Here is a 21,181-nt window from a genome sequence, read left to right as displayed (position 1 = left end):
TTAAACTAATAGATTAAACTAGGTACTTACATCACTCTGCAAACTGTAGGATTTCTTAGCCAATATTAAAGGCAAACTGTCAGGAGGCAAGAAGTAACGATGTATTGGTTGCTTATAGTTTGTGTTGCTAGCAATGGCCTGAGACTTCTTGGCCTGGGAGATGTTGATCATGTCAAGTGGAGCATGATATTTGGTTTTTGTGCGTTCATAGTCCTTTTTATACTCACGCTGAAAAGAGAGAATAAATATAGTCAATTTTGGGTTTCTTCAAGATCTATATTATCGATTCACAACAGTAACTGCAGTTTTCAGTTTACAAAAAACAGAAAGACAGGGGAAAAAGTGGGTAAGATCAGAGAACAATTCATCACCTCAAAGCTGGTCTTGTGACGAGCTCAGCTTGCTGTTTTTAGTCACATTTATGCTTTTGGCATGAGTCGGGGTATTAGGTAAATGACGAACAACCAAAAATCTCAAATCTATTATCTTTCTGATGTTGACAGCTCTGCCAAGGCTGATCTGAAACCAGCCACATGAAGTTGTGCAAGTGTAACCCACTCAATGGAAGCAGAATGAACCCATCTTGCTTCAAACCATAAAATATATAACATTTCTTATGAATTTTATATAGGTTGTTATGTTGTGAATTTCAGTTGAAACTCTATTAGCTGCTTGCTGAAGGAATGTTTTTGTCTTGATGTCGGGGATAGAATGAATGTATAAATATTTTCCAGAGATAGCTACTGTTATCGGAGCAGGACGATGTGGCAGCCAGATGATTTCCTACTGTGTGGTTGATGACCTTTACTTACGATTGATTGAATCAGCAACTGAGTTAGGAGTTTGAAATGTGAAATATAGGTATGCTTGTCATCTCTCCTTGGTGCCAAGCTATTAGTTCATCAGCTCAACCGAATTGACACACAAGTCAGACTATCTACAGGAAAATTGGCAAACTGATCTGGTAATTGAGTAGATATGGGAAACTGCTGTTCATTCAATATCTACCTTAAAAGATAAAATGCTTGGTAACAAATTTCCTGTCCTGAGGGAAGAACTCCTTTGATCAGAAATGTGAGAAGTTTGTTTGAGTAATATAACGTTCTCAACTCTGCAAATCGTGTCTACATCCCATGGCTGAGCTTTGTGGTAGAAGTCAACAACATCCCTGTGCCCATATGCAAACATTGGCCTCGAAATTGGATTGCACCTGGAGTGGGGCACGCTCCAGGTGCAGTGAACTCTGCGTGCGGCTGAAGAAGCCAGCAACAGTGCCACGGCAAATTGGTCCGCCAGCCTTATCTGTATGTTGCCGGCGAGCTGCGGGCCCCAGTTGTGACCCCAGAGGCAGCTCGCCGGTCTGGGGAGGGTGAAAGATGGATTGGCTGGCATGCTGGCCGAGGCCCTATGGTAAGTCCAATGGGTAGGCAACCGGGGGGGCGGGGGGCGTGTGGAAGCAAGCGCAGGCCGACAGCGGCCTGCAGTTTTAATGTGGAGCCAGTGGGAGCAACATTCTTGCTCCTCCTGGCTCCACATTCGGGTAAGTAAAAAACTTTTAACATACATTTTAGATGGAAGCCTCCAGTGATCTCTTTAAGGACAGCTCGTTTGGCTGCTGTGCACCTGAGTAAACTGACTGCAGCACGCATGGTGCACCCTGCGGTCAGTCACAAATCAATTTAGCAAAGTGGCCTGAAACAGACGTTAGGCCCCTGATTTACATAAGCAATGGACCTAACGGCAATTTCAGGCGGGCACCCTGGACGACTGCAGGGCACCCTAACCAATGTGGCGTGCAGCGCACTCCCAATGTGGACTGAGTGCATGCATGCCGCACAACATATTGGGCACTGTGCAATCAAACTTCTAGGCCATGATATGAAAGTTTACAAAAGTAATGTCATCTGCCAGTGTTACAGTTTATTGGATTATGTGTACGAAATCATCACTTGTGGACTTATTCAATCTTTTCTGTTTGATAAGAATTTTTACTATCTTACCTGTTTTATTTTATTTTTGTATATTTAGAAATTTTAAAATTAATAAACTTGATTACTAGTTTTGGCCTAAACGACATGGTCTGACAGCATGGTGCTTTCTGCTTTCGGAGAAGATAGGAGAGCATGGTGGGCAGTCCATATAATATCCAGTACAAAGTAAAATGGCAAAAGGGTAATTGGTAATCCTGTAGCACGCTATTCCCAATCACTGCATACTTACAGGGATGCATTTCTGATCATAGGAAGCAGAGGTCTAACTATGGAAACTGCCTTTTGCTGTGAATACAAATAAAAGGAGTTGAAAGAGAGCCTAAATTGCAACACCTCCATCCGAATTTCCTACCCTCACTGTACAGAAGTCCTGGCCTTCCCTCAGCACCTCACCACATGGCACACTTGAGGATGGTAATTCAATGTATGGAGGACCACAGATACAAATCCATATCTTACCACTCCATTGAACCTATGCAAGTCAGAACAGTTCATGTTTTCCAAGCAGGTGTGGCCCCCTTTTTGCTCACCTCACTCTGCATCTTAGCCACATGCACAGAGTGTAAGATCTTGGGGTCGTCTTGTATGCTGCGAGCTCCAATGTGTTTCCCACGAGACTTTTCATAGCTTAGTTTATATTTGATCTAAAAGAGAAAAAGTTCCAGCATTAATAAGTTGGGAATATGATTTCAATTACTGATTTAAAAGCTAATATTAACCACTCCAATGTCTCTCTTTATGTGAATATCAAGCTGAGAATGTTAGGTGAGGAAATCAAACACTTTCCCATTGGCATACCCAGAGTCATCTTGAAGAACTCCACCTCGGGTATAGCTTAGTTAGATACAAAGTAAAACACTTTGGGCTCCAGAAATTGCTGTGCGTCGCGAACGGACATCACCCACCGCTTGTAAGTAACTAACTCACCCACAAACTTTTTGCGGTCTTCTGGGCGCCAACTTGCTTTAATTGAGGCCTGCAAGAAGTGCAGCAATTGATCCCAGGCTTCTCTGACTGATGAGAGCGAGGAAAGGATCTCTATGTCCCCTCCACCTATCAGCTTGAAGCAAGCCACGCTGGTAGAACCAGGAAGTGAATCTTATTCACAAACCTCGTAGAATAAGAACCAGGATGTGTCAGGTAAGATTAGTAAATGTACTATAAATTCAGATAGAGACAGAAAGGATAAGTAAAAAAATTAAAATGTAAATTTTTTTTTAAAAAATTAAATATCCAAAAACTATTAAAATTGGGAATAACGAGACTCCACATTTTTAAAAGTTAGCTTTCAGTGCCAGAGAGGTTGTTATTAATTAATACTTACCGCACCATTAAAAGTTAGTTTAGACCTGATATAACTCAGCGTACCCTTTTTCTGGCGAGATTAGTTAGTTTCCGGCTGAGCAGGAGAACAAGTAGGCAAAGGTCCATTGATTCCTGCCTGCGCTGTCCCTTTAATGCAAAGCTGTCAGATCAGCAGGGAATCAGGACAAGCAAGTTCCAGATTTCCGCCTTTGACTGTGCATGTACACTTGCTCTACCATTTGCCCTGAAATAATGGTGAGCCCCGTTAGCCTTGACATTATTTCTTGAGCAATTTCTGGGCCATTCTGTTCTGTTTTAAAGAGATATCTCATCTCCAACTTCAAATGAACTAGTATTAGTTTCCATTTCTCACACTAGTCACTCTATGACTTATGGATCAGACTCCATGGACCAGCTGGTCTTTTCCTGCCTGTCATTTTTGTATGTTCATATGAATAAGACTGATAATTAATGCCAAATTAGTGCTGGTTTTGTGCTGTTGCATGAAACCCACAAGGAAGTTATTGTATGTAGGACTCTTACAGGCAGCAAACAGAGGAGACTTTCATCCCATTGGCACGGGCTGGATTTGAACCCAAATCCTAGATGTAGAAGATTACAAGTACTTCCTCCAATCTAGTACACTACGTGGCTGCTTATAGTATAGTCTCCTCTACAATGGGGAGACCAAATGCAGATTGGGTAACCACTTTGCCAAATAATTCCATTCAACTTGAATTCCTATTTGATCGTCCTATTTTGAGAAATTTCTTCACTCAGAGGGTGGTGAACCTATGAAATTCTCTACCACAGAAGGCAGTGGAGGCCAAGTCATTAGATGTATTCAAGAAGGAGATAGATATATTTCTTAATGCTAAAGGGATCAAGGGATATGGGGAAAAAGCAGGAACAGGGTACTGAGTTATACGATCAGCCATGATCATTTTGAATGGCGGAGCAGGCCCGAAGGGCCGAATGGCCTACTCTTGCTCCTATTTTCTATGTTTCTATTTTGACCTCCTACATTGAACCAAATTAAGCTCAATACAAGCTTTAGGAACAGTATCTCATCTTTCTCTGGGCATTCAGCAGACCTCTCTGGTCTAAGCATTGATTTTAGCAACTTCAGACTGCCCATTTTCTTGGTGGTTTTTCCCATCCACTTCCATTTTATAGCTTTGTTTTTTTTTGTATTTTCCACCATTTTATTTAACTAATCACGCACCCTTTTGTTCTTTTAATGCCTTTTCGCTGCATCACTGAGATGATCTCTGTGTATCATCTAACAGTTTTTCATCTCCTTCCAGCATTTAAGAAAAACTATTCTCAGGCTATTGAACCTGATAGGATCAGCATAGTTGAATCTTGACCTATTGTTCTCCGCTCCCTCCCTTCGGTTTTACTCATAGGAACATAGGAACAGGAGTAGGCCATTCAGCCCCTCGTGCCTGCTCCCATTTGATAAGATCATGGCTGATCTGTGATCTAACTCCTTTGGCCCATATCCCTTAATACCTTTGGTTGCCAAAAAGCTATCTATCTCAGATTTTAATTTAGCAATTGAGCTAGTATCAATTGCCGTTTGCGGAAGAGAGTTCCAAACTTCTACCACCCTTTGTGTGTAGAAATGTTTTCTAATCTCGCTCCTGAAAGGTCTGGCTCTAATTTTTAGACTGTGCCCCCTACTCCTAGAAACCCCAACCAGTGGAAATAGTTTCTCTCTATCCACCCTATCTGTTCCCCTTAATATCTTATAAACTTCGATCAGATCACCCCTTAACCTTCGAAACTCCAGAGAATACAACCCCAATTTGTATAATCTCTCCTCGTAGCTTAGCCCTTGAAGTCCGGGTATCATTCTAGTAAACCTATGCTGCACTCCCTACTCAAACCTGTAAAGGGACTCACTCATCTTCTAACTTCCAGTTCTGATAGCAGGTTACACCCAAAATGTTAACCTATTTTTTCTCTTTTCAGATGCTGACGGACCTGCTGCATATTTCCGGCAGTTTCTGTTTAACCTTTAGGAATATTCCATTTGCTGCATATATTGGGGGACTAGGAATAATCCAAAAATACTTACATCACTTGCAATATCTCGGTGTGCCTTTGCTGCAATTACAGGGATTGCATCCATCTTGATATTGCAGTGCTTGGCCTTATCTTTGTTCCAGGCATAATTGTAACAATTCTAGAAACAGAAAGAAAGAATCAGGTAAGAAATGACAGGCAATGTTATGTGTACTTTTGAAACGTTTTACAGACACACAGTGCTGATTCATTTTAAGATTTAAATGTCAAAATGTAGCTTTATAGTGCATGGTTTACTGCACTAACATACTGTACCACAACTTATTTGCAGGGCACTGCTTGTCACCATGAAGGTCAGGCACTCGAAACAAGCAAATGCAGGAGCTATGTTTAAAAAGCAACAGATCTGATCTTGGTAACTAAAGATGTAATAGCTGAACATAAATGACAGGTAAAATAAAGGAAACTGTTCTAAATGGGTAAGTTGGAAGAGTACTTGTACAACAGCCAATGTGAAATTATAACAGAAGATCTTGTTTGACAAACCTCCTTGACTTCTTTGATGGTGTAAATTAGGTATAGTTCATTTGGACTTTAAGAAAGCCTTTGACAAAATTCCATATAAATGACTTTGAAATAAACTAAAAACCAGAGGAATCCAAGGCAGAATATGAGACATTGGTTAAAAAAAATAGGAAACAGGGAGGTATAGTCTCAGACTGGGGGATGCGTAGAATGATAGCATAGCCTGGAGGCATATTCGCAATAGTCCCCCCTTTATAATCTAAACTGAATATTATGTTTTTCACACGTGCCCTCTCAGTAAACTTTACCAACTAACTTCCCAACATATGTATGTTGGGGTTTGATTCCTGATCCCTCTCCTTGCCTGGAGTTGGCCGGAAAGGTGCCAATCAAGCCTGATATCCTGCCCCTCCCCCAGGTTACTAAAAACTATCCCCTGCTATTTTCAAAATGAATGGAACTGTCTTGACATCATAGGGGCAATTTTCACCTGCACCACCCGGTGGAGCAGATCGCCTGCTCATTATAGAACCTGCCCGATTTTCATCCCATTGAAATCATTTGGATGTAAATTGTGCGGGTTCTACAACAAGTAGGTGATCAGTTCCATTGGATTATTGTCCAGGCGATGAAGGTGAAAATGACCTCAATGAGTCTGCGATGAACCAATTGATTCATTCAAAATGGAATGCAAGTAGCAGCTTTCCACAAACTGTCCACCACTCCCCCCACCAGCCTACTCCTCCCCACCATCCCCCCACCTTCCCCCCACCCCCCACTCCCCCCACCATTCCCCCACCAACCCCATCAGCCTACCCCCCCCCCCCACCACCACCCTCACCCCCCACCCCCCATCACCCCACTCCCCCCAACCCCCCCACTCCCACCACCCTCACCCCCCACCATCCCCCCACCAGCCTACTCCCCCCCACCACCACCACCCTCACCCCCCCACCCCCACTCCCCCCACCATCCCCCCACCCCACTCCCCCCACCCCAACTCTCGCCTCCCACCCTCACCCCCCACCCCCACTCCCACACCCCCACTCCCCCACCATCCCCCCACCACCCCATTCCCCCCATCCCCCCACTCCCACCACCCCCCACTCCAACCACCCCCACCTCCACCCTCACCCTCACCCCCCACCACCCCACTCCCCCCTCCCACCCTCACCCCCCACCATCCCCCCACCACCCCACTATCCCCCCACTCCCCTCACCCACCATCCCCCCACTCCCACCACCACACTCACCCCCCACCATCCCCCCACTCCCACCACCCCCCCACTCCCACCACCACACTCACCCCCCACCCCCCACCATCCCCCCGCACTCCCACCACCACCCTCACCTCCCACCATCCCCCCACCAACCCACTCCCCCCACCCCCCCACCCCCCAACTCCCACCACCACCACTCTCACCCCCCACTCCCCCCACCATCCCCTCACTCCCCACCCCCCACCGTCCCCCCACCCCCCCACTCCAACCGCCACCCCCACCACCCCCCACTTGCCCCACCATCCCCCCACACCCCCCACCATCTCCCCACTATACCCACCACCCCTCCACTCCACCCCCCACCCCCCACCCCCCCACTCTCCCACTCTCCCCCTCTCCCCACTGCCCCCCCAGCCCCCACCACCCCCTCCCCCCCACCCAATCCTCTGGCTGATATGGTAATTTTAACCACTTCGGAGCCGAATTTAACAAAATAGTCGCATTATTAATATAAATTACTCCACGATCCTTCCATGGTGATATAGTCTCTCTGCTTAAAATAAACTCACACAGAAGGAAAGCCAGTTTAAAAGAATGAATCTGAAGCACAGTAAGTACTTACATCACTTAGATTGTATGCATTAACTCTTGACTGAATGAAAAAGGGATCATCGACGGGAATAGTACATTTAGTCTTTTCTTTCTCATGCTTTGCTTTGTAGTTCACCTGTGAAAAAGAATAACATGAAGTCAGTGATGGTAAACACATGTTGAATCAATATTGTACAACTTACAAAAAAAAACAACAGGACATAATTTTTTAAAAACCATTGAATACGAAAATAAAATTCAATGTGAATATTTTTTCTTTTGCTCACTATGTTTAGCGAAAAAATTAAGTGGAAAACATAATTATACTTATGTCTGCTTTTGAGTTAAATTTAATGAATGGAGGCAACATAGTTTTAGATATATATATAATATAACTGTTGAAAAAGCTTGTTAATAGATGTGGCTTCAGACTCATAAATAATTATGAATATTTTATAAATTTATTGAAATTGTACGAACATGTTTTATTTATAATAAACACAGACTGACATTGGCATCTGCAGTGCTTTTCAATTGGAATATGCAGGTATCGCAAGGACAAACCTAGGGGAACTGAACATCACTAATAACACCTGCAAGAAACCTGAAGTGTTTGCAGATACTTACATCACTCAGCTGTTTGGCATTGACCTGGGCTTGTAACATCACTGGAGAATCAGTCACTTGAGTAAACTTGATTTTATCAGGATGTGATTTATACACAGACTGGAATTCAAACAAATTAAACAAAGATAGTCATATTTCAAACCATTATCATCATTTCATTGATGTAGTTCAAACATTGTCTCGCATTGAAAAAGGTTTGGGCAGAGGTCACCCGCCTGTTCCCGGCTAGGGAATCAATTCAATCATGAGTAAGTCCAGAGCAAGTAAAGGCCAATGAATCTAGCTGCCCTGACACTTCTATTAAATGCTAGTGATGCCACTCCTTTCAGGGAGGCACTTGACTGTATTCTGGTCGAGTTAGGTTTCCCTAACAAGTCTGCTGTTAAAGGTCTGATACAACTTAGAAAGGTGCTAATTATGCAAATTATTCTTCACCACAAGCATTTTCCTATCAAACTATAATTTAAACATGTAATTGCATCATGTTTTGATGCAATTAATAAAATAATCCAGTTGATTTTTTTTTACATTTTGAGCTTCTCTGACTTCAAGATTGAGTTATCTCCCAAATCAGTCAGTTTACACTCTGGCCTCCAGATGGTGCTGTCCTCACAAAACTTGCAATATAACTGGTCTGACATGAAATGGCACAGTCGAGAATCACACAATGTAGAGGCCATTCCTTCAGGATAAATTAGAATCAACACAATGCTGTGGTTAGGTAAACAGATTTAGTCTTGGATATATTATAGAACTGTGAACATCAGTGAAACTTAAGGAATAAGATTCATAATTGTAAAGAAAGGCACAGTTAAGCCCATTTTAAAATGCGGGGCTGGGTTTATTTTCAAGTGAAACATTCAACAAAGTAAGTTGCATTGCTTTAATCAATATAAGTGATTATCACTCCCAATAAGTGACCTTTGAACATCTAGTATTGTATTTTGCACAAGTGTCTTCTCTGGATGGGAAAGATGTAAAAAAGCAAGTGGGATTGAGCAACCATACAAAGAGTAATCATTTTAAACAAAGTTCACTGGTCCCGGGGCCCAATGCTCCAAATACTGCAATCATGTGGTTTAGGACAGTGTTGTGATGATTGCCAGGTTCTAAGCTTCTCTTTACTCCTTGAATAGTTTGCAGTATTAGGTATTCCTCTTCTATCATCAATATGTGTAAGAGAGTTTGAAGATTTTGACAAGCAATGTGCTCAGAAAATTAACCCGTAATAAATTTTTCAAACATTAAAAATAGTGATTGTCGTTCCCCTCTGCTTTCTATTGCTTAGACAAAAATTCTAATCCAAAGTCCTATTTCGATTCCATAAACCACAATCATTTTTGTGGAGCCTCATCAAACGTCAAAAATTAATATTCTCATCAATCTCATCCTCATCACGACAGGAGATTTACTCTGATCACTATATGTAGTGAAATTGTAAGCATTTTCTTTTTGATTGCATTTACAAAGTCTTAGCAAATAAAACAATTCTCCCCCAATTGACTGTTTTCTACTGCTGCTTTTTTTTATTTTTAGAATACAGTCAAGTGCCTCTTACACATTGTCTGTTCTGTGTCTCTTGCTAATTCTGGTTTCTTGCGCATCCCAATTTTCATCGCTCCACCATTAGTCTTCAGCTGTCTAGGGCCTAAGGTCTGGAATTCCCTCCCTAAACCTCTCTGCCTCTCTACTTCTTGCTTTTCCTTTAAGACGCTCCTTAAAATCTACCTATTTGACCAAGCTTTTGGGCATCTGTCCTAATATCTCCTTATGTGGCTCAGTGTCAAATTACTACTTTAAAGGCTCTATATAAATGCAAGTAGTTCTTCTTCTTGTTGTGTCAGGTGTCTGTTGAACATTCCTGTGACCAATTGCTGAATCTCCATATGCTTTAGTGATTGGTTGTTTTATCTCTACACCTCGTCGCAGTATGATCATAGAAGAAATCATAGAAAGTTTACGGCACAGAAGGAGGCCATTCGGCCCTTCGTGTCTATGCCGGCCAAAAATGAGCCACCCAGTCTAATCCCACTTTATAGAATCATAGAAAATTTACGGCACAAAAGAGAAATGATCTCTAACTAGACAATCTTAAGTCTTGGATTTGTGAATTGACAGTGAGAATTCTTGACCATGTGGTCGAATTGAGGTCTTTGATAGAACACTTTTTAGACACTTACGTCTTTACACTTGTAACAGTTCTTCATAGCTTCATACTCTGGAGTAACAGTTTGAGGAAAATAACAGCTTGTTTTATCTATTTCATAGTCTGCCTTATAATTTTTCTAAAAAAAAAGAGAATATAATGTTATTTATACTTCAGAGGGAGCAAAATACACCAATAGCAATTTATCAGTTGTTATTAAGTGAAATTTTGTTTACTTACATCACTTTTCATCTCTGAAACCTTCAAACAGTGAAGCATGTATGGATCCTCATGGCTGCCAATATAATGGCCCTTGATATTATCTTCATAATTCTGCTTATATTTAAGCTAAAATAGAGAAATCCACAATAATGAGGTCAGCCCAGTTCAAGTACTGAACTTTAAACCCGAGGTCCCTAACTAACTGCTGTACTTACGTCACTGAAATTTGTCAGCACTTTGTCAGCTTTGAACTTTGGAGTATCGCAGTAGTTGATGCTTTTCCCACGAGCCTTCTCGTAATCTTCCTTGTACAGTTTCTACAAAAACAAAGGAACTAGTAACAATATTTGGAGAACAGAATTTACATTTTTGATACCCACTAGATTTTAAAATGCTCACCCTCATCTTCAAATCCCTCCATGGCTTCACCCCAACCCTATCTCTGGAACCTCCTCCAGCTTTATGTCCCCTTCCACATGCTTCCGACCTATCGCTCTGGCCTGTTTATATCTCCCCTGCCACCCCCCTCTCTTCCTCCCACTATTAATGACGGTGTCTTTAGCTGCTTCAGCCTCAATTTCTGAATGTCCCTATCATTAATAGTGGTCCACTTCTCCCACCAAGCTTTCGGTCACCACTGGGAACATTCAGCCCCTCGAACCTGTTCCGTCATTCAATTAGATCATGGCTGATCTGTATTTTAACTCCAGCTATCTGCTTTGGTTCCCTGTCCCTTAATAACCTTATCTAACAAAAATCTAGCAATCTCAGTTTTGAAGTTTTCAGTTGACCTGGCCTCGACAGCTTTTTGGGGGAGAGAGTTTCAGATTTCCACTACCCTTTGTGTGAAGAAGTGCTTCCTGACATCACACCTGAACGGCCTAGCTCTAATTTTAAGCTTATGCCCCCTTGTTCTGGACTCCCCCACCAGAGGAAGTAGTTCCTCTCTGTCTACCCTATTGAATTCTTCAATCATTTTAAACACCTCAATTAGATCATTCCTTAATCTTCTATATTCCAGGGAGTACAAGCCTAGTCTATACAATCTGTCCCCATAATTTAACCCTTTTAACCACGATATAATTCTGGTGAATCTGCGCTGCTCCCCCTCCAAGGCCAATATATCCTTCCTGAGATGTGCCCAGAACTGAACGCAGTACTCTAATTGAAGTCTAACCAGAGCTTTATATAACTGTATCATAACTTCTACCCCTTTACATTCCAGTCACACCATGGCTTGTTATCAGTTCTTTTATTCTTTTTATTTATTTTTTTTCCTTCCCCACCCCTAAAGTGTCTTGAGCTGTCTTCTACAGTAAGGGTGCTTATGTAAATACACGTCGTTGTTGTAATTACTAACATCGCTCGCTGCTTTTCCAGCAAGCTTCAACTGTTGAAGCAGAGGATTTTCTGTAGCAGGTAGGGTGTTGTAATCAGTTTTATGTTTGTTCTTCTCATATGCCGCTCTGTATTTTACCTAAAGAAGCAAAAAATGTAAACGATTAGTGGAAATTCAATTCTTCCATTTATAGGGCAGGTGGTTTCATAGAATCATAGAAGGTTACAGCACGGAAGGATGCCATTCGGCCCATCGAGTCCGCGCTGACTCTATGCATGAGCAATCCAGCCTGTTATGCAGCGACCCGAAATTCGTTTTCAAAGATGGGCGAGCTGCCTGTGGAGGCGCATTAGGTGCTAGCAGCTCACCCAATTTATTGACATGAGGCCCAAGGCCCAATTTCGGGCTGGCCTCGGGCCTCCTGATCCTGCGTAATGCCATTTCTGATCCAGAAAACAAAAAACACAAGATAATGTTATCAAAATACTTCTGAATTTAATCTTCACAATGCATTCAACCTACCAGAAGACTCTCCCCATGAAAATTAATCCCACTTAGAATCATTCTTTCCACATGCCAAACCATTCTTATTTGCTGCAATGCAATTTTGAACCTAGAAATCTGACCGTATAGATTCAATTTCTATTTCAGTTCAGTTTTGATGAATCAAAATTTCAGTCCAGGATTACTGAATGTGCAATTCCATTAGTATCTTTTCATCATCTTAGATTCCTCTCTTTATTTCAGTAGAGGCATTAACCAGTTTAAAATAAAAAGTAAATGGCAGCAGGTATATAAGATAAACATGGTTAATTGTAAATCACCTACCGCGCTAGCAGCATTCTTAGCTCGGGTATTGGCTTGATATTCTGGAGTTTCAGTCTGCATGTAGTAAATTTGGTCTTTCATTTCCTCATAGCCCTCATGGTATTTTTTCTAATTAAGAAGGAGTAAAACATAAACAAAGCTGTTATTTTAGATCGTTCATAATTCTCTAAAGGTTCATGACTGATGCTGAAAAGCCATATCCAAAGCAAATAGGGTATTGGGTTGTATTATTAGGATATTCAATATAAAACAAAACACACCATCTTGTCCTTGTACAAGACCTTGGTTAGATTATATTTACAATACTGTGTTCAGTTTTGGTTCCCTCATATGTTGGGTTATATAGAGGCTTTGGAAAAGGTACAGAGGAGGGCCAGAAGAATGATTCTTAGCTTAAACCATAGTTACTTAGATAGACTTAAAAGCTGGGTCTCTTCACTCTAGAGACACATAGACTTTGGGCTGATTTGACAAAGGTATGTAAAATAGTTAAAAGACTAGATTGCATTCCTATTCATAGATTATTTCAATATGATAGATTGGTTAAGACCAGTGGTGATGCGTAGAAATTATGAAAGGAAAGGACTAGATTAATTGTTAGGTGGTTCTTCTTTTCCCAGAGGATAGTAAGCCATTGGAACAAGCTGACAGTTCATGCATTGAGTGCTGTCTCTGTATACCTTCAAAAGAGAGCTGGACCAATTCCTGGGTGGGGCGGAGATCACGTCTTATAAAAGGTAGGTGAAACACGAGGTAATATAAGCATGATAAATGTGGTCTCCCAGACTAGTTTTGATTGCCTTTTCACTCAAACTCAAGTTTTGATTCTACTATCACTCTCAGCTCTCTTCCAGCTAGTTTGATAGCATTCAATTGGTATAGCCCCCATTTTTTCTTCTCGTTTGTAACACCTTGCATTTATCTGTATTGAGTTTCATCTACCACAATTCTGCCCAGTTGCAAATATCGTTTAGGTTTTTCTGCACCATTGAAATCAATGGAAATAAAAATCGGGAGAGATGTAAAACCGCCTACCAACTCGCCATCCTCCGTGTTACACTGTCGCACAAATCAAAATTTACTCCATACTGTGCTGGTAGATTATTCACCTGTGGGGTCGCCACAGTCAAGCCAATCCGGTCCTTAATTGACGTCCACATGTGCTCACTTTCCAGCAAGGGTCACTGGATAGTGATCAAGAGTGGAATTTTACCTCAGCTGAGGCCGGCCAACCAGTATAGACAGGAGATTGAATCTGGGATTTTGCTGGTTTATTTGCTGAACAACGCACGTACCGACTCCCTCAGATTCTTTCTTTCGCCTTAAGATATTTTAAATAAGTAACTGGGCGAATTTTGAAAAAAACACTTACTGGGCTCAAATTTTCAGCATTCATTTTTGCAATTGCAACGTCATAGCAAGGTGTCTGACTCCACTTCCCCTTATTTTTATTGTAGTCTTCATGGTATTTAAGCTGTAAGAAAATGGAAGACTGTGTTATTTTGATTATCTTCATTTTTGATTATATTTGGGCAATCTGGCAGTTTTACTGCAAGATATTGGTAAATAATTTGCAATATGAATGCAAAAACTACAAAAGAAGCTGATTAAAAATTCAGTAGGAAAATCACCCAGATTTTACAGATCTCCAAATCAATCCCAGAGATATTTCACCACAGTAATTTTTCTGGAGTGCAAAAGAATGACTATGGAATTCTTAGTAAATGTGACTGAGATGGTTTCTTGCTCGTTGGGTTCAGTGTGGACAAGATTCACATTCCCCTGCACTCCATTCAGTTGAAGTGTAATATTGAGATGAATATTTATTAGAACTATTATTAAAATACTTAAATTTCCCTAATAATTAGACGATAAAATGTCAGAGATGGAAATTAATGAGAGTGATTAATGACACAGATCTGATAGCTCCATCTCTCTGATAATTATATGCCAGTGGCATAATCAATGACAGTCCTGTCAGTGCAATGTTCCCCATGGCAAGTTTTGCCAGAAGCAGATCTGCTGTTCTCCAAAAGCAATAGTCCACTTGATATTGGAAAATAAAATGTTAATTCCCACATGCCAGTACCTGTTCACATAAGACATCACTGAGGAAAAACCCAGTGTGTTAATTCAATCTGGCTGCTAACCCTGCCTGGCAGGTAATTATGCCTGCTCATTAAGTGTAGTGATATTTACTTGTTGAAAGCTTTCTTTTTAAATATTGTCTAAGCTCAGCAGAAGGCCTGTAGCACTGAGGTCAACAGTCCAGGGAGTAACAATTTCTACAGTGACTCATGCCAGCAGCAGAGCAAAGTTCAGCCTTTTGTCCATTCTTATTTTCACCAGCAATATGAAAAAACATTGCTCACTAGGCACTACTTTCCCTAAACCTTTGTTGCAGCTCCCTATCCATCATATAGAGATGGGAGAAATAGAAAACCTGGTAAAAGGTCATTTTTACCACTGCTGACAAATGGAAAATTATCTCACTGTTGATATGCTACTTATGTTGGGCACATCCATGTGGTAGGTTTAATGCTAATAAAATGATGTTAAAACACAGTTTGGTTTATAAACCAAATGATTGTGCTTAACTATAGTGATTAATGTAACCTGTCATACTTAGATATTATTATTAATTACAGTTGTCTCCCAACCTGGACATTGGTTTGTTAATGCTTCAAGCTGACTCCACCCGTCTATAAGTCAACTTCGACCCACCACCAGACCTCAGACTTTAACTTTGGATTCTCTCATATCATCATCTCCCTGTATCTATTTATGATCAGGTCACGTCTCTCTTAATTTTTGCCATGCCTAAGTAACCTGTGCCCATTCACATGCAATTTTGGCTGCTGCTCCAGTGCCAAGCCCAGTACTTTTATCTCCTTTTTTTCTCGGGCCCTGCTTCCTGTCATCCAGTCATGCCGCCTTTTATTTCTCCCCTCACATGTACTTTGCTCCCCACAAACCCTACCCCAACCCATCACCATTCCTACACTTCTGCCACCATCCCAGGCTTCAATACCCCTTGAATAAGACCACAGGAACACCCTATGTCTCATTCATGCTCCGAAGAACCCATCGAGGTACCCTTGGCTGCCTCCTTACGATCAGCAACCCCAATTGCCCCATCCTTCTCTCTACCAACCTTTTCACCCAGCACGCCCGCTGGAGCCCAATCTCACCAACCTCCTTCCCATCCCATTCATCCCACCCACCATTGCCCCATCAGACTCACCACCCCTCTTCAAAATTCCCTCCAGAATGTCTGTTTATTCATAAACAAGGTCCTTGCCATCCATGACTTTATTGTGGATGATTGCATTGACATCCTGCTTTGACAGAAATTTGGGTCATGGGTGGTGACACCATGCCCCTTACTGAAGTATCCCTGCCTGGCTATACTTTCCAACTGCCCTGCCCAAACCACCACAGTGGTAATGTGACTCTTATTACCAAATCACACTTGGTCTCTCTCTCCCTACTCTGGTACCTTCTCCTTTGAGTACTTCACCTTGTTCCAGCCCGCTTGCCTCCCCTTTAAATACTCATCATCTACTGCCTCCATGTTCTACCCCAAGTTTCTCACTGAGATATCTTTCCTTGATTCTCCCTTCAGCCTCTGCATTGACTTCTCATCCTCAGTGACTTCAGCCTCCATTTTAACTGAGCTTTTCTGTCCTCTGATTTAATTGCCCTCCTGTCCTCCCTAAACCTCTCCCTTCATATAAACTTGCATACCTATACTCACAGCCACACTCTCGACCTTGACATCTCATGTGGCTTTTCTATTCCTGTGGTCTCAATCACAGACAAAGCCATCTTTGACCACTTCCTTATCTCCATCACCACACACATCCCCCATTCTCTTTTCTTCTGCATCCACTCCTGGAAAAGACTCTCCCAAAAGTCACTTACAATTGCAATTGCAAACTGCCCAACTGCCTAGCTTTGGCCCTCTATTCACCCACAATACTTCTGCAGCTGTCAATCTACTCAATCACTTCCTCTCCTCCACCTTTGGTGTCCTTGTCCCCAGTGAAAATTTTACTCTCTCCCATCCTGGTCATTCCCCTGGCATAGCCCCCATCTTTACTCTCTCAAGTTGAAGGGGTGCAGACTTGAGTGTGTCTGGCCTATTAACCAGAGCATCTCCGGCAATAACTTCACTTCCTGCTCCCGTACCATTACATCTGGATTCACCCAAGGATCTATCCATGACCCCCTCCTCTTCCTCATCTACATGCTGCCCCTTGGCAACAAAATCCATAGACATCGGGCTAACTTCCACGTGTATGCTGGAGAACCCATCTCGACCTCACTTGTCTTGACCCTTGCATTGACTCCATGTTGTCAGACTGCTTGTTCAGTTAAACATTGGCAAGATCAAAGCCATCGTCTTTAGACTCCACCACAACCTCTGTATGCTTGTCACTGATTCCATTCTTCTCCCCGGCCATTTGGGTTGAACCAGACTGTTCGCAATCTCGGCATCCTATTCAACCCTGAGCTGAGCTTCTGACCCCATATCCTCTCCATCACAAAAACTGCAAACTTGCACCTCCATAACATTGCTGGTGTCCACCCCTACCTCAGTTCATCTGCTGCATCCATGCTTTTGTCATCTCCAGGTGCGACTATTCTAATGCTCTCCTAGCCAGCTTCCCATCCTCCACCCTTCATAAACTTCAGCTCATCCAAAGCTCTGCTACCTGTATCGTATTCGCTCCTGTCCTTGCTGACCTACATTGGCTTCCAGTTAAAATGTTCATCCTTATCTTTAAATCCCTTCATGGCCTTACCCCAGTCACTGTAACCTCCTCCAGCCCTACAACTCCCCCACAGCACTGGCATTCTCCCAACTCTGACATCTTGTGCGTCCGACTCCCGTCGGCCATACATTGGCGACCATGCCTTCAGCCACCTAAGTTTCACTGTCCGGAATTCCCTCCCCCCCCCCACCACCTCCTGGCTCTTCTCTTTTAGGACCCTTCTTAAAACCCACCCCTTTGACTAAGCTTTTGGTCACTCCTAATATTTCCTTCTTTGGCTCGACATCCATTTTTGTCTGATTACACCTCTGTGAAGAGCCATGGAGCATTTTTCTATATTATAGGCGCTACAGGAAAGCAAGTTGTTGTTGTTGCTGTTACTCACATCACTGCGCTGTTTGAAAACCTTTCTGGCCAGCTCCACATCTGGTGGGTCTGCCAGTGATGTGTACTTGGCCATTTGTTCAATGTGTCCTTTCTTATATTGGATCTAGGTGGAAGAAGGAAATAATTTGGTTAGTGAAAGTAAATAACTAGCCTGATTCTGTGAACAATTTATTGTATTGTTGATAAATCAGTGTAAATTACTGCATACAGGAAGAAAAAAAATGGCCACATAAGTATTCAACAGTTAGCTGATTGTGAATTTGAAAGACATACAGGGATGTTATTTGACGGTGTATAATATGACAAATAATTGTGGAGCAGCAATTAACAAAGCAATGGAATACTGACCTATATAGCCAAAACAGTGCAGGAAGTCATGCTAAAACTGTACAATATTCTGGTCACATTGAGTGCTGTGATCAGTTTTGACCACAAGGGACATATTCAGACCCATGAGTGATGCAAAGGAGAGCCACAAGACTGACCTTTAGTCAAGAGGAAAGGTTAGAGAAGGTTGGGCTTTTCAGCTTTTAAAGGAAGTGACCGAGAGAGGATCTCATAGGCATGCCTAAGACGTACATGGCATAGAAAAAGCAAAACTTCAAATGAAACCCCAACAGTAATAAAAGAGGGCACATGATCAAATTTTTATCCTTCTCAACTCTGGGAGTCTGATTTTCTGCTTTATTTTCACTGAGGCACAGTTGGAATGCACTGCCTGAAAGGGTAGTGGAAGCAGATTCATACAAACAGACGAATTAAGAGCAGGAGTAGGCCATTCGGCCCCTCGAGTCTGCTCTGGCATTTGATAAGATCATGGCTGATCTGATTGCAACCTCAACCCTACTTTCCCATCTACCTACTATAGCCTTTGACTCCCTTGTTAATCAGGAATCTATCTAAAGTATTCAAAAGTAACTTTTAAAAGAGAATTGGATATACACTTGAGAAGGAAAATTTGCAGGGTGATGGAGGAAGAGCTGGAGGAGTGGAACTAATTGGATAGCTCTTTCAAGGAGCCAGCATAGGCACAATGGGCCAAATGGCCTTCTTCTGTGCTGTATGATTCTATAAAGTTTTTCTTCTTCACTGCTCTTCCTCTGTTGATAACTGTGTGAATGATCGAAACTCATATTAATTCTTGTGATCATTATATGAAAACTTCCCACACCCAAAGTACCTGAGTACTTAATGTTCAAATTACTTACATCACTCAGAGCTTTCTGAGCACTGGCAACTCGTCTCAGCTCTGGACTGTCAGTGTAAGGATAGTAGAGAGTCTTTTCATCCTCCCAGGCTGCTTTATATAATTTCTTCAAGGGGGAAAAAAACAATCAAAATCAAAATCAATTAATCTTTCCATGCTTAAGTTTGCAATGATAACTTTAAATCTAATAGTGGCATATTACCTGGAATTGACAATAATTGTTTTTCACAAAACAGACCTAGATGTTGGAACTGGAAATATACCCCTGCTTTAGTACAGTAACAATTAAAAGTAATTTTCAGCAGGGTGACACAACCCATTGACGCTTCTTCATTCACCACAAGGTGAAGTAGAATGTGGAGTTTTTGTCCATAATTGTGTTGCTAAACATAAGTGTGTTTCTAATCTCAGTTGTATTATTGGGAAGGAGCAGAGAGAAAACCAGGCAGCTGCTTACAGGAAGGGCCTTGGAGGAAGAATTGGGGCATGAGTCACTCTGTCTCACTCTTATGCTTCTCCTAGCGGTTATCTCTAGAAAGACACTAGTAGTACTCTGGGAACAGGACACTTGGGAACCCTTTCAATTTCTGCTTGGCTGAAAATTGGTTTGAAAGTCTAATTTTTTCAGCCAGGCAGAAAATATTTTGGTAGACTTTGCTCTGATTGCATCATTACATAAGAACATAAGAACATAAGAAATTGGAGCAGGAGTAGGCCAATCGGCCCCTCGAGCCTGCTCCGCCATTCAATAAGATCATGGCTGATCTGATCCCAACCACAAATCTAAAGAACACAAGAAGTCGGAGCAGGACCCGGCCACATAGCCCCTGGGCCCTCTCCGCCACCCACAGGGCATTGACCGATCCGAACTCAGCTTCATGTCCAATTTCCTGCCTGCTCCCCATAACCCCTAATTCCCTTTACTTCTAGGAAACTGTCTATTTCTGTTTTAAATTTATCTAATGAAGTAGCTTCCACAGCTTCCTGGGGCAGCAAATTCCACAGACCTACCACCCTCTGAGTGAAGAAGTTTCTCCTCATCTCAGTTTTGAAAGAGCAGCCCCTTATTCTAAGATTATGCCCCCTAGTTCTAGTTTCACCCATCTTTGGGAACATCCTTACTGCATCCACCCGATCAAGACCCTTCACAATCTTATATGTTTCAATAAGATCGCCTCTCATTCTTCTGAACTCCAATGAGTAGAGTCCCAATCTACTCAACCTCTCCTCATATGTCCGCCCCCTCATCCCCGGGATTAACCGAGTGAACCTTCTTTGTACTGCCTCGAGAGCAAGTATGTCTTTTCTTAAGTATGGAGACCAAAACTGTATGCAGTATTCCAGGTGCGGTCTCACCAATACCTTATATAACTGCAGCAATACCTCCCTGTTTTTATATTCTATCCCCCTAGCAATAAAAGCCAACATTCCGTTGGCTTTCTTGATCACCTGCTGCACCTGCATACCAACTTTTTGATTTTCTTGCACAAGGACCCCCAGATCCCTTTGTACTGCAGTACTTTCCAGTCTCTCGCCATTAAGAAAATAACTTGCTCTCTGATTTTTCCTGCCAAAGTGCATAACCTCACATTTTCCAATATTATATTGCATCTGCCAAATCTCCACCCACTCACCCAGCCTGTCTATATCCCCTTGCAGGTTTTTTATGTCCTCCTCACTCTCTACTTTCCCTCCCATCTTTGTATCATCTGCAAATTTTGATATGTTGCACTCGGTCCCCTCCTCCAAATCGTTAATATAGATTGTAAAGAGTTGGGGACCCAGCACCGACCCCTGTGGAACACCACTGGTTACTGGTTGCCAGTCCGAAAATGAACCATTTATCCCAACTCTCTGCTTCCTGTTTGATAACCAATCCTCCACCCATGCCAGAATATTACCCCCAATCCCGTGATTTTTTATCTTAAGTAATAATCTTTTATGTGGCACCTTGTCGAATGCCTTCTGGAAGTCTAAATACACT

The 21,181-nt window shown here is 42.2% G+C and overlaps 1 protein-coding gene across 15 annotated transcripts in view; it reads right to left on the bottom strand.

Annotated features, from left to right (window-relative positions):
- The window catches only part of neb (nebulin), a 266,346-nt gene that overhangs the window by 224,658 nt on the left and 20,507 nt on the right, over positions 1-21,181 (bottom strand). For all 15 annotated transcript variants that reach the window (XM_067987151.1, XM_067987136.1, XM_067987143.1 and 12 more), the window contains 13 exons: positions 19,199-19,303; positions 17,989-18,093; positions 14,198-14,299; positions 12,826-12,933; positions 12,019-12,135; positions 10,874-10,975; positions 10,677-10,784; positions 10,471-10,575; positions 8,291-8,389; positions 7,695-7,799; positions 5,380-5,487; positions 2,522-2,635; positions 31-228 (listed from right to left, as the gene is read on the bottom strand). In XM_067987151.1, the coding sequence (XP_067843252.1) occupies positions 31-228; positions 2,522-2,635; positions 5,380-5,487; positions 7,695-7,799; positions 8,291-8,389; positions 10,471-10,575; positions 10,677-10,784; positions 10,874-10,975; positions 12,019-12,135; positions 12,826-12,933; positions 14,198-14,299; positions 17,989-18,093; positions 19,199-19,303 (1,476 nt within the window). The remainder of the gene's footprint in view (positions 1-30; positions 229-2,521; positions 2,636-5,379; positions 5,488-7,694; positions 7,800-8,290; positions 8,390-10,470; positions 10,576-10,676; positions 10,785-10,873; positions 10,976-12,018; positions 12,136-12,825; positions 12,934-14,197; positions 14,300-17,988; positions 18,094-19,198; positions 19,304-21,181) is intronic.

Source organism: Heptranchias perlo, chromosome 7, assembly GCF_035084215.1.
Source record: "Heptranchias perlo isolate sHepPer1 chromosome 7, sHepPer1.hap1, whole genome shotgun sequence".
Taxonomy (NCBI): Eukaryota; Metazoa; Chordata; class Chondrichthyes; order Hexanchiformes; family Hexanchidae; genus Heptranchias; species Heptranchias perlo.
This window is presented reverse-complemented; position numbering and strand designations above follow the sequence as displayed.